General features: G+C 33.6%; 2 protein-coding genes across 2 annotated transcripts; both read left to right on the forward strand.

Annotated features, from left to right (window-relative positions):
* The first annotated feature begins 3112 nt into the window (after window positions 1-3112).
* Window positions 3113-3984, forward strand: LOC117683634 (sarcoplasmic calcium-binding protein). Its single transcript, XM_034453290.2, has one exon. The coding sequence runs from the start codon at window positions 3238-3240 to the stop codon at window positions 3754-3756; it is 519 nt and encodes a 172-aa protein (XP_034309181.1). The 5' UTR covers window positions 3113-3237; the 3' UTR covers window positions 3757-3984.
* A 3715-nt stretch (window positions 3985-7699) lies between these two features.
* Window positions 7700-8518, forward strand: LOC109619522 (sarcoplasmic calcium-binding protein-like). Its single transcript, XM_020069743.2, has one exon. The coding sequence runs from the start codon at window positions 7747-7749 to the stop codon at window positions 8290-8292; it is 546 nt and encodes a 181-aa protein (XP_019925302.2). The 5' UTR covers window positions 7700-7746; the 3' UTR covers window positions 8293-8518.
* Window positions 8519-13029: the final 4511 nt, after the last annotated feature.

Here is a 13029-nt window from a genome sequence, read left to right on the forward strand (position 1 = left end):
TTGTAGTTCTTGAAGGGTTCTTGATAATTATATCTGAAATTTTATTAATACATACTAGTATTCTTATGCAAAAAAATAAAAAGTACCCCCCATTCTGACTCCAAATCCCGAAGATCATGAATTTGAACATACTTCAATCTACTGCCCAGTGATTCCATACAATTTTCCGGCCAAACATTTTTCAGACAATACTGTAGATTCCTTATTTTACGCGAGTACTTATTTCCGCGATTCAATAATTTTCCATCAAATTTTTTTTGGTTAAAACTTTGCTTACTGTGAACTTTCAACGAAGTCAGTCTGCGCTTAATGTAATTGAACTACAATACATCATTTTTAATTATTTGCAGCTGCAAATCGTCAATTAATTAATTAATTAAACTTCAAGTTTGAAATATCAAAAAAAATCCTCTCCCCCTCTTCTGGGTCTTGAAACCTCCAGGCGGCCATTCCAAACTAACATTGTTTTAAGGATAGCCTTAGGTAAATGATAAGATACTTACAGCTCAACGATTAGAATAAAATTGGCTGTGGTGTCATTCCTTTATTCGAGCACCTGTTACAGTCCAATATGAGTGAGCTTCTCAGTATCAGACCGTTACCAGTGGTTACAGTATTGATATCCTTCAAAATGGGAATGTCTCAGGTACAAGTAAATCAATAATGAAATTCAATGACAGTGTTTTAAGTGCGAAATACTGTAAACGTATTACATTTGGCTGTGTATTCTATTTAGCGCTTTTGGCGGAATGCAGCTTCCGCTAAACCAGGTACATTGTTAAATGCTATGCCTATGTATAAGAATAGTCACATTTAGGAAAGGATAATTCAAATCCCCGCCAACTTGTTAAAAAACTGATTTCCGCAAAAATATCGTACACGCCAAATATAAAACGTTTACAGTATGTCTCTAACACTGTATGAAAAAATATCATCCAGTTCTCGGCCCTCACGGGCCTCGAAACTCTCTAATATCTTTTTCAAACAGAACTGTTTTCGGCATATACCCATTACAAATGAGAGTAAAAGTATGTTTAAGATATCATGAGTGATACCAAATTAATTGTCCTTATCAAGCAGGGTTTTGAAAATATTTTTTTAATCAATACAACAATATCTGATGTTCGGATTTATAAACACTGGTCAGAATGCATGGTTCCCTGTAATATGTTTTAAATTTTATATACTTTGATGAGCTATTAATTATAAATAATTTTCTTTTGTATCATCGATGCATTTCTCTTTCAGTTTATATTTTGATATCGGGCCTACTGCTTGATAGTTCATCAGCCTGTGAAAAATGTCAGAAATAATAAAACATGCTCTGCTAGGAGGAATAAGACCTGCCTTTTATGTAATGGATAAATAACGAGATGTTTTCTCTAAACTATTCAACACTATCGAGTTATTTATCTTACTTAAAAAAAATCCCCCTATTGAACCTCAAAGAAGCATTGACCCATTCATATATCCAACTGTGCTGTAATACAAAAGCATCTAGCTCATTTATGATTCCAATAGTACCATACACAATAGCCTAACCAAACACACCTTTTATTCATGGACGAGTGAACAGGTGCGCATGTTATAGTAAACCAGTCCGCTGTACTGAGCAGAATTAGATTTAGATGATGATTCTTTTAATGAAAGTACATTCAATGTATATAGAGGTCTACACTACCGGGAAAGATACGGATATCGTTTGAATGATATTTTAGACTTGCAAGGAGAAAGGTCAAATCAAAAAAATTTGACGAAAGAGTCTTATGAAGTCATAGTGCGACAATATTCCCTAAATTGTTAAAACTAAGGAAAAGGACTGATATGGTTCAAGGTTCAAAGAGGAAGTCTAAAAGTGTTTATAGAAGTGATTTATATATGATCCCAAATCTTTCAAAATTATGAAAAGGAGATATTTCTTCTGAAATTTCATTCGTGGCTTATCGGATATAAATTTATGGATAACAAGATTCAGTGTTATAATTTTGGATTTATGCTGGACATACGCGTTTCAACATTTTGTCATTTTTATTTGTTTTATGCACTGTTGAATATTTGAATATCTAACTGATGAGCGGTTGGATATTAAAAATATCCAACTGCCCATCAGTTGGATATTTATATATCCAACAACTGTTGCTTGAATAGTGAAAATAAACGTTGACTATATACAATGGGGGACGTCATCGAAGTTTTTTAATGTTAAACCAAAAGATTTCTTGAAGTGTTGCTGGAAAGAATTTTTCGTCTAACAGAAACAAGTCTTTGATCAAACAAACTGTAAAGTTAAAAAGAAAAACAAATTTATCTTCAACACAACGTGTTTCACTGTCATTTTTTAATGTTCAGCAGGGGACAAAATTGTTGATGAGAAGTGTTGAAAAAATGGCGTATTGCAACGGATGAAAGAAAGATAACTTGGAAAGAAACAATCGGTACCTGTTTTAGTAAACTCAATAAATGCAACAAAAAAAATCTTTACCTGAGTATTTAGTTATGTGGAAAAACCTCGTTTAATTTATACAATATTTAATTCTTACAGAAATATGCAATAATGATAATATAAAGCCTAAACTGCATAGTTGCAAGTCTGATGTAACAATCTACATTTGTCTGATATTTACATTAGAAGTAATTACGAAATAGTTTGATCATTACACTCGTTATCACTGGTTACAACATTTCAGATGAAAACCAACACAAGAGGTTTTTTTTACTAGGGTAAATGGTGTACCAGGGTTGTCCCACAATAGCGTAGACAGAACACATAGCTTAAAATTTGCTCCCTCTGTTTTGTTTCATGACCCTTTGGCAAACAATACCCAAAAATTCATAATTGTGGTGCATTTATTTATTTTTTTTTTCAGAAAACGAATAATTAGTAACAACAAGTTTTGTGAGGCGGTGCAATGTATGACGTCAAAAGTCCCCATTCTTTACGTCGTTGCAAAATCCTTCATGTTGTTTTTAAATGATTATACCAGTCTTTGGTAGTTAACTACAATCGTTGTAATGTGTTTTAGTTTACGTAATCGAAAATTACCTATTTAGCGAAAAAAGCCTTTTTAGTTTAAAATCACAAACGATATCATCTACTTTTATACGTATATATAATACGTATAATAGTAGCTCATAATAGCGAGTTATTTGTTTTACATGCAGTACATGTATTTCATTTCAAGTCTAGACGGTTCATCTTCATAACAAGAATGGAATACCTTGTAAAAAAAATGGAAAATGTGGTACAACTCTCTGGACGTCAACCATGATGGCAAAGTCTCAGTTCAGGACGTGCAGGAATCAAAGAACAAATTCACCATCTTTCACGAGCTGGTTGGAGAAAAAGCCAAACGTGTCCAGGTCAATTTCGATGCCTGGTTGAACAAATACATCTTTGGAACTGGGGCCAAAAAGGAAATCTCGGAAAGCGAATTCGTCGAGAAGTTAAGGGAAGCTTACAAAAAAGACAAGACTGCCTTTAAAAGGGAAATGCAAGAATGCTTTGATTGCATCTATGCCGTCCTGGATGCTAACAAAGACCGCAACATTGATCTGGATGAATTCATTAGATCATTCAAGGCTTTTGGACACGAGAACGAGGCTCTGGTAAGAAAGATATTTTCTATGTCCAATGTCAACCCCGAAAATGAGGCGTTGCCTGTAAGAGACATCGTCAGTGCGTGGGTGACGTTCGTCACCGAGGAAGACAGCGATGTCAAAGACATCATCATGGAAGCATTCAGCGAAGGCTTGTAAACAAACATTTTGATTGTTTATATGTCTTTTTTTCAAACTCTTCTTACTTTGCACTTGACAGTAAACTTCAAACATTTGGCGCAATTGGTTCAACGTCCGAAGTAAGAGTTTCCTTTTCAATAACTAGAATTGGGCTCAAGAATATAATGCCGCCACAAAGACCATATGCCGACACAAAGATCAGGGACGTTTTGTTTCTTTTTAGAACCAATAAACCATTCTATGAAACACCTGTATTTTTTTCAACTTTAAAAAAAGGTATTTTTTAAATCAAGTGAATGTAATACTGGAGCCTGGGCTTTTTAAGGAAATAGCCAAGTGTTGATCTTAAATCAACGTGATTGATTAATTGGTTGATTAGTTAGGCTTACCCAATTTAGATTTAAGAGATTTTCATGAAATAAATATTACTTAGATTGTTTCGAAAGTTCAGAAAATTAAGTTCAAAAGCATTACGCGTACGTATTCTTTAGAAATTATCAAATCTGCCTTCCATGAATGGTACTGAAAAACTGCAGGGCAAACGGAGAGGTGAAACAATGAAAAAAAAAATTGCAAGCAGGATATCGAGATACGATGAATCTTGCCCAGATATAATAGATTTGTTATTTGTTTTATTGATTTCTAGAGTGTAAAAATTTTATAGACAATTTTTAACCATTATTATGAGTTTTATCTAACGAATAAAGTAGGTTGCCCCACAACTCTTCTGCCCTTTCGAATACACTAGTGTTGTTAATTATTTTATCATATCATTTCATTACGTCTTCCTAACAATGTTCCTTCGTCAAATATATCAGTTCGAAGTAATTAATTATTGATCTTTTAAATGGTTATCTAAAGTTTGAACACTTTTCGATAACAATAGCAAAACAATTTCCTAAGTTATAATATTATCTCGTTCGCCAATCACGCTTTCGACATGTAACTCCTGTTGAATGTTTTGAAAAGGTACATAAAAATAGTAGGTTCATGCAAAAATTGATAACATGCCTTTTCTTTTGTTTCATTTTGACTTTGCCACTTTTGATGATTTAATAAGTTATCAAATAAGACAGTTAATAACAGTCTCATTCTATAAAATGTAAGTGAAGAATTGTAGCTCAACGGTAATGCAAGTTGACGGACCGTAGAGTTTCAGTTCTATCCATACAAAAAATTGCATACGGTTTTGGGCTTATGAAGTAAGTTTAAGAATATATTCTGTGAACATTTTAATGCTACATAATTTCTGATCATTTATTTTAAATGTCTTTACTTGCCTCTGAATATCTTCAAATACCTACAGCAGACTTGTGAAGTAAAAAAAATACTTCATGTAATACAAATAAAAAGTTGGCGTCATATAAAACAAAAAATGCCAACAAAAATTGCCAAACAGCAATATCCAGGGGAACATGCTGGGGATGGGGGTGGGTTATTCTGACGAGATATTCTGTTTGTTCACACTACCCACTAAAGTCGACCAAAATGACGCTGAAACTTGTCACGTGTATTGACCCACAAATTTGATTAGTCAACAAGCATTGTGGGTAACCCCTGATGCTGAACCCCTGAAGGCATATTACATTCAAATAAAATACATTAAATGAAATCTAATAAAGTTTTCATTAATGTTATTATTTAACTATAATACTGTGTTATGTAATACTTTCTGATACAAATATTTGGTATTAAGATGTTTACAGAAATTTTCCTTAATTGGATTAATAAGACAGAAACCGTGCACAACTTTCTGTGCGCAACATATTCACTTTTGTATGGATGGAACTGTATCTCTTTGGTCCGTCAACCAAAATATACCTTGGGGCTTTAGTTGTGCAGTTATATAGGACGGACCAAAAATGTGGTTTGCACCATCGTGTTTTATAAAATAACAAAAAGGCAAAGAGAAGTGCAGTTTGATCAAATATTCAGATTTCTTAATAAATCTATATCTATCATTCATTTTGTTCCTTCATACAGATTTTATTGCGTAAACTGTTTGCTAATTTATCTTCCAGTAATTAATAAAATGTGTTTAAGAATTGTGTACAAGTAATCGATGATTTGAATTGGTGAATTCTTCAGATAGGTTTGTGAGGTAATTTTTTCTTTTTTAGCATGATTTTATTGAAATACAACAATACAATACAATACAGAAATATGCAATTATGATAATATGAAGCCTAAACTGCATAGTTGCAAGTCCGACGTAATTACACCCATTTCATACAAAAAGAAATGTAATTGTCCTTTGTAAGGGAGAATGTTTGAGGATATGAACATTACTGAGAACAGTATCACGTGGAATTTATCTCATGAATAAAGTGTAGGCATACAAGTTTTGTGAGGCGGTGCAATGTGCGACATCAAATATCCCCAGTCTTTATGTTATGTCGTTGCAAAATCCCTCATGTCGTTTTATATGATTATATTAGTCTTTTGTATTTAACTAAAATCGTTGTAATGCAGTGGCGTAGCTACCATGTATGCTTATATGCCTGAGCATGCACATCATTTGGGGGGGGGGGGGGGGAAGAAAGAAACTCAGTAAAAGAAATAAATAAAGAAAAAAAAATTCAAGTATAAAGGTCCATACTTAGTTATTCCATCAACCCGTTTCTGTCACCCGGTCTTACTGTATCCGGAATCAATGCTAAACAAAGACGTCTTAAGTACACACAATGTGGTCTTACAGTACCATATTAAAGAAAAGGAACACACTGCATGTACCTAATAAAGCAAAGATTTACTTTGCATTTGAACTTCGTTTTACAAATCATTTCAAATTTCCCCCATAGAATATCACAGCCTTATTGAGATATTAATCACAATAAACTAGGTGAAAATGAACTTCAGAAATAAACGCACTGAGTGGGTCAAAAACAAACGTCAAAAGTGTTTTCTTATTTTAGCTTTTGATAAGTTTTGTGATTTTATTTTATGCCTAAACTATAACAAAACAATTTTAACTGCCTAAAAAAATGCTTAAATAGTGAGCATTCCTTTTAATTTCTGCGATGATTTTTGGGAGTTGATTTTAATCAACTCTCCTATGCAGTTACTCAGACAAACCGAAAGTGAAACAGTGTTTGGACCTCAGCACAAATCATCGCTGCTGACAAGACTTAGTTCTTGAAAATAATTGATAAATTCGATGTAATGTATGCTAAAGCATTGTTTTTCAAGGAAACTTATTTATAAATACCTTGAAAATAGTCAGATTTTAAATGGTACGAACAATTTAGATATTTTTTGTAGTCATATGTATTCCTACGCCAGAGTTCAATATAGTCTCGTTCAACTCGACGCTCGGCTGTCTCCGTAAATCTCCGACAAGCAGAGAGTCTCTCTTTCTTGTCGGAGATTTACGGTGTCAGCCGAGCGTTTGGTTGAACGAGACTTGAGTTCAGTATTGCTTGGATCCATACAATTTTGAGAAATATTTCTAATACTGATACATAGTTTGATTGAATTAATTTCATCTTTAAAGATTATTTCACATGATTCTTATGGGAAAAGTCCAAAAATTCATATTATAAAAATGTGCGTAATTCAAATACAAATTAGAAACTACATGTACTTGCATGCAAAATAACATATCATTGATTTTATAATAAATAAACATCGACAAAATCAACTCCCATCAGTTCTTTAGTACTTTGATTAGTGCAAAAAAATCGTCAGAATCCATATGAGCTTCCGGGGCCTTCGCCCCCTGGGCCCCCACAAGCATTCACCCTGGAACCACTGGGGGTCTTATGGCGGCCCCCACACCGCCTTCCATTTTAAGCATGCACTTCGTTTCTGGTCTAGCTACGCCACTGTAATGTGTTTTATTTTACGTATTCTAAAAAAGCCTACTTAGCGATAAAAGCCTATTTAGAAAAAAAACACCACAAACAATATCATCTACTTATATACTTACGTCATAATAGCGAGCTATTTGTTTTACTTGCAGTACATGTATTTCATTTCAAGTCTAGACAGCTCTCCTTTATAACAAGAATGGATTACCTGATGAAGAAATGGAAAATGTGGTACAACTCCATGGACGTCAACCATGACGGCAAAGTCTCAGTTAAGGACGTCCAGGAATCAGAAAACAAATTCACCAACCTTCACGAGCTGGTTGGAGAAAAAGCCAATCGAGTCCAGGACAATATCGATGCCTGGTGGAACAAATACATCTTTGTAACTGGGACCAAAAAGGAAATCTCGGAAAGCGAATTCGTCGAGAAGTTAACGGAAGCTTACAAAATAGACAAGATTGCCTTTAAAAGGGAAATGCAAGCATGCTTTGATTGCATCTTTGCAATCCTGGATGCTAACAAAGACCGCAACATTGACCTGGACGAATACATTAATGCATCAAAGGCTTTTGGACACGAGAACGAGGCTCTGGTAAGAAAGATATTTTCTCTGTTCAATGTCGATCCAGAAAATGAGGCGTTGCCTGTAAGAGACATCGTCAGTGCGTGGGTAACATTCGTCACCGAGGAAGACAGCGATGTCACAGACATCATCATGGAAGCATTCAGCGAAGGCTTGTAAACAAACGTTTTGATTGTTTATATGTCTTATTTTCAAACTCTTCTTACTTTGCACTTGACAGTAAACTTCGAACATTTGGCGCAATTGGTTCAACGTCCGAAGTAAGAGTTTCCTTTTCAATAACTAGAGGTGGGCTCAAGAATATAATGCCGCCACAAAGACCATATGCCGACACAAAGACCAGGGAACGTTTTGTTTCTTTTTAGAACCAATAAATCATTCTATGTATTTTTTTTAACTTTAAAAAAGGTATTTTTTAAATCAAGTAAATATCGTACTGGAGCCAGGTTTTTTTTTAAGGAAATAGCTAAGTGTTGATCTTAAATCAATCTGATTGATTGATTGCTTGACTAATTGATTAGTAAGGCTTACCAAATTTAGATTTAAGAGATTTTCATGTAAAAAAAAATATGTTTATTACTTTGATTGTTTCGAAATTTTAGAAAATTAAGTTCAAAAGCAATACGCGAACGTATTTTTTTTTTTTTAAATTATTAAATCTGCCTTCCATGAATTGTACTGAAAAACTGCAGGGCAAATGGAGAGGTGAAACAATGAAAAAAAAATTGCAAGCAGGATACCGAGATACGATGAATCTTGCCCAAATATATTATATTTGTTGTTTGTTGTATTGACTTCTAGAGCGTAATAATTGTATAGAAAATTTTACCCAGACTGAGTATTATCAGTTTTATTCAACGAAAAAAATACGTTGCCGCTACAACTCTTCTGCTCTTTCGAATACACTAGTGTTGTAAAAAAAAAAAATCATTTCATTACGTCTTCCTAACAATGTTCCCTTGTCAAATATATCAGTTGGAAGTAATTAATTATTGATCTTTTAAATGGTTATCTAAAGTTTGTACAGTTTTCGATAACAATAGCAAAACGAATTCCTAAGTTATAATATTATCTCGTTTGCCAATCACGCTTTCGACATGTAACTCCTGTTGAATGTTTTGAAAAGGTATATAAAAATAGTAGGTTCATGCAAAACTTAATGACCTGCCTTTTCCTTTGTTTCATTTTGACTTTGTCACTTTTGATGGTTTAATAAGTTATCAAATCAGACGGTTAGTAACAGAATCATTCTTTAAGATGTAGCTGCAGAAATGTAGCTCAACGGTAATTCGAGTTGACGGACAGTAGAGTTTCAGTTTCATACAAGAATATATTCTGTGAATATTCTTATGTCACATTCTTTCTGATCATTTTGCTCTAGATTTTGTTACTTTACTTATCTCTGAATGTCTTCAAACACCCACAGCAGCCCCGTAAAATGAAATGGTGTGGTTTGTCTACAGGTAAATATGAAAACTCTTGAGTCTGACGCAACTTTAATACACTTTAATTACGTTCCAAGATCGGTTAGGGTGTTTAGGGAAGCGTTTAAGGCGAGTAAAGTGGTGAATCAGTAATGAATTTCTCATAAATTATTTGGTATTAAGATATTTACAGAAATATTCATTTATTAGATGAATAAGACAGAAACCGTGCGCAACATATTCACTGTTGTATGGCTGGAACTGTATCTCTACGGTCCGTCAACCAGAATATACCGTGGGGCTTTAGTTGTGCAGTTATATATAAGACCAAAAATGTTCGTGCGTTCGGTTTGCACCATCGTTTTATAAAATAACAAAAAGGTAAAGATAAGTGATTTTGATAAAATATTTAGATTTCTTAATAAATCTATTTCTATCATTCATGTTGTTCCTTAATACAGATTTTATTGCGTAAACTGTTTGCTAATTTATCTACCAGTAATTAATAAAAAGTGTTTAAGAATTGTGTACAAGTAATCAATGATTTGTATTCCTGAACTGTCTTCAGAAAATTTTGTCTGGTTATCTTTTCTTTTTTTAAACATGATTTTATTGAAATGTATTGCTCAAACAATCGTAAACCGTACAACACTTTATATGCACAGCATTAAGCAATGAGAACATACGAAACAAAGCAAATAAATTGTTGAACTATAAACTATCAATAATTTAAAAAAAAAACAAAAACAATCCATATAATTTATTTTTTTCAATGGTTGTATTTCCCTATATTCATTTTATGTGGAGCTCTTCTATAAGGAGATCAATACAGTGTACAAATGGCCCCGACATCCAGTCCCCTTCAAATTGAACGTCTCTAAAGTATATATGATATTATTCGGGCAAGCAGCTTGAAAAGCATAGAATTTTTTTGCAGGTAAACAAATCTAATATATTGTAACATCGTACATTCAATAAATTACATTAAAAGAGGTGGATTACATATATAATTAACATGCTAATTAAAAAAACCTCAGGTTTAGAAGGAAACATCATTGTTGCAAAATGGTGTATTAAGTTACCCCATCCTTATTTTCATAAACTTTTTACTTTGATTTAATGAATTCCTGCTGTTAAAAAGTGAACATTTATGTCCCCACGACTTACGAATTTCAGCAGTTTTACAATAATATTACATGTAAAATATTCTTTTAAGAATCAAAGGTTGAAAATAAATAATTTTAGATATGAATTAACCGGTGCAGTGATCTAATGGCTTATAGATAACCAAAATGATACTGTATACAGGGTTATTTTCGCCCCAGGTGATTTTCGCTCTCTTCATTTTAAGTTTCGCCCTGTCAGAGTTTCGCCCAGTTTTGTTTAAAGAGAGATGATATGATAACATTGGAATTCTCAAAGTCTTAAATTCGATCGCTGAAAACGGGGACAGAAATAAAACGGTGCAAATATTTACCTGTATACAGTAACTACAGATTATTATTAAACCATACAAATTAAAATAGTGATGCACACAATCTATCAAAGGCTTTCAATAATTTTTGGTTATATGTTTATGTCACCATGACTGAGCCTCTGATCAGTAACTACAACAATACAATATACAATAAAATATTTATATACAATAATTACAAATATACAAAAAAGTCGGCAATATACGACTCGAGACGGTCCTTAGGCTCTAATCCTCCTGTCTCCGCCCATCACAATGCTACCCTGAATCATTGTCCATTGTGTCCACCAGTTCACCTGCTTATCAACTTCCGGAAACTCTTCCGGTCGTCCATCATAGGCCGTCAGTCACCATCACCTCTCAGGCCAATACACAGAGCCTCGTCCATGCATAGAATGTGACTAACCCCGGGAACCTTTAATTATAATGCTTACATAAGTACAATGCATTAATGACCCTAACCGGTCTCCGTATAATACATTTAAACAGAGTGAACTCTCCACACTTAGATATAAATGAATAAAAGCAAACTTACCCCGTCTGGAAATTTAGTTATCAGGCAATTACAAAACTAAATACACGTGGTCAGATCCGTGTGGGGAAATCGTGCGCTCTGTCCAGACGTGCAAAATTCAAACCTTATAAAGCCCTAACAATGCGGGTAGAATGACCCAGGTTGAGTCTATTATGCTGACCAATGCCAAATTGAAAAACATGAGGCTCCATAGGGGATAAAAATAAAATGTCTATCAAAACACTGGGGTTCAGTACGGGATAAATCCACTACATATAAAAACAGCTTACACTACAGCAACTACAAGGATTTGATTGTGACAGTTTACTAGAATTGATGATAAAAGAGGTTGAAAACGAATATGCAAATTTTAAGCATGGTCATTGTGGTTATTCATAATACATAATATATTGGAGTTTGAAATAAATACCATAAAACTTGAAAGGTACTTTATCATTATTGTTCTAAAAATGCAATCGACCTAGCAATTTGCGACCAGGGCTCATAAAAACGATTCGGACAGTAAATGATTCAAGATCATCATCTCTACTAACTGCGTAAAGAGTTATTTTCGTCTAGCATAATTTTCGCCATTCTACACTTGCAAAAAGTTTCGCCACGTCTTGAATTCGCCAATGTACAGTTGGGTTTAAAGAGAGATCATTTGCGATAGTGGATTTCGTCCATTCTTAAATTCAATTCGCCCGTTGACAACAAGGACAGAAAGCACGAAAAAAAACCGGGGGCGAATATTTCCTTTACTAAGTAGGCATATACAGTATTAATTTGTCTGGTGCTGTCAATAATACACCATCTTTGAAAAACAAATTGACAACTCCAATAGTAGCCTAATATGATTTATGCAAAAGCGCTTTACTACTCTTTGTTTTTTACATTATGTTTTGATGATCTTATATCAAAAGAGACACTTTTTTTCAATTCAATTTATTAGGAGACGTATCAAATAAAATCAGTGTCAAATGTATTATTTTAACTACTGCGCCATCTACATGGTGTGTTATTTATTAAGAACACGGTGGCCTATATAATCGTCATCCAGAAAATGTCAAGGAAAGGGAAGCCTTAGTAATATCCCAGCATATCAACATTATTGATAGCTTATTTTTTAAACACTGCCTTTTTCCGTATTTCAAAGATGAACCGATTGAACCAGCTTTCTTTCAACTTCGAATGATGAGATGGTAAAAGAAATAGAAATTCCAATCAAGCATTCTTCCTTTCCGTGCCTTCAAAATATTAATCAAGAATTTCAACACAAGTTTATTTACCGAGTTAACTTCATCGTTTCACGATCTCCTTTCAACTTACAAAAAATGCGGAATAAAGAAAACATAATTCTGAGACATGCTATCAAAATTTAAAGTTTGGTGAATTCGCAATCTAATAATAAATTGGTGAATTTCAAAAATCAATCAAATAATATATTATCAATTTTTCTTCCGTGCAATGTCTTTTTTGATCTA

Source organism: Magallana gigas, chromosome 10 (genome assembly GCF_963853765.1).
Source record: "Magallana gigas chromosome 10, xbMagGiga1.1, whole genome shotgun sequence".
In the NCBI taxonomy this organism is placed as follows: Eukaryota; Metazoa; Mollusca; class Bivalvia; order Ostreida; family Ostreidae; genus Magallana; species Magallana gigas.

Excerpts from the sequence above, each read along its gene's own strand:
- LOC117683634 (XM_034453290.2), top strand. The coding sequence starts at position 3,238 with ATGTGGTACAACTCTCTGGACGTCAACCATGATGGCAAAGTCTCAGTT.
- LOC109619522 (XM_020069743.2), top strand. The coding sequence starts at position 7,747 with ATGGATTACCTGATGAAGAAATGGAAAATGTGGTACAACTCCATGGAC.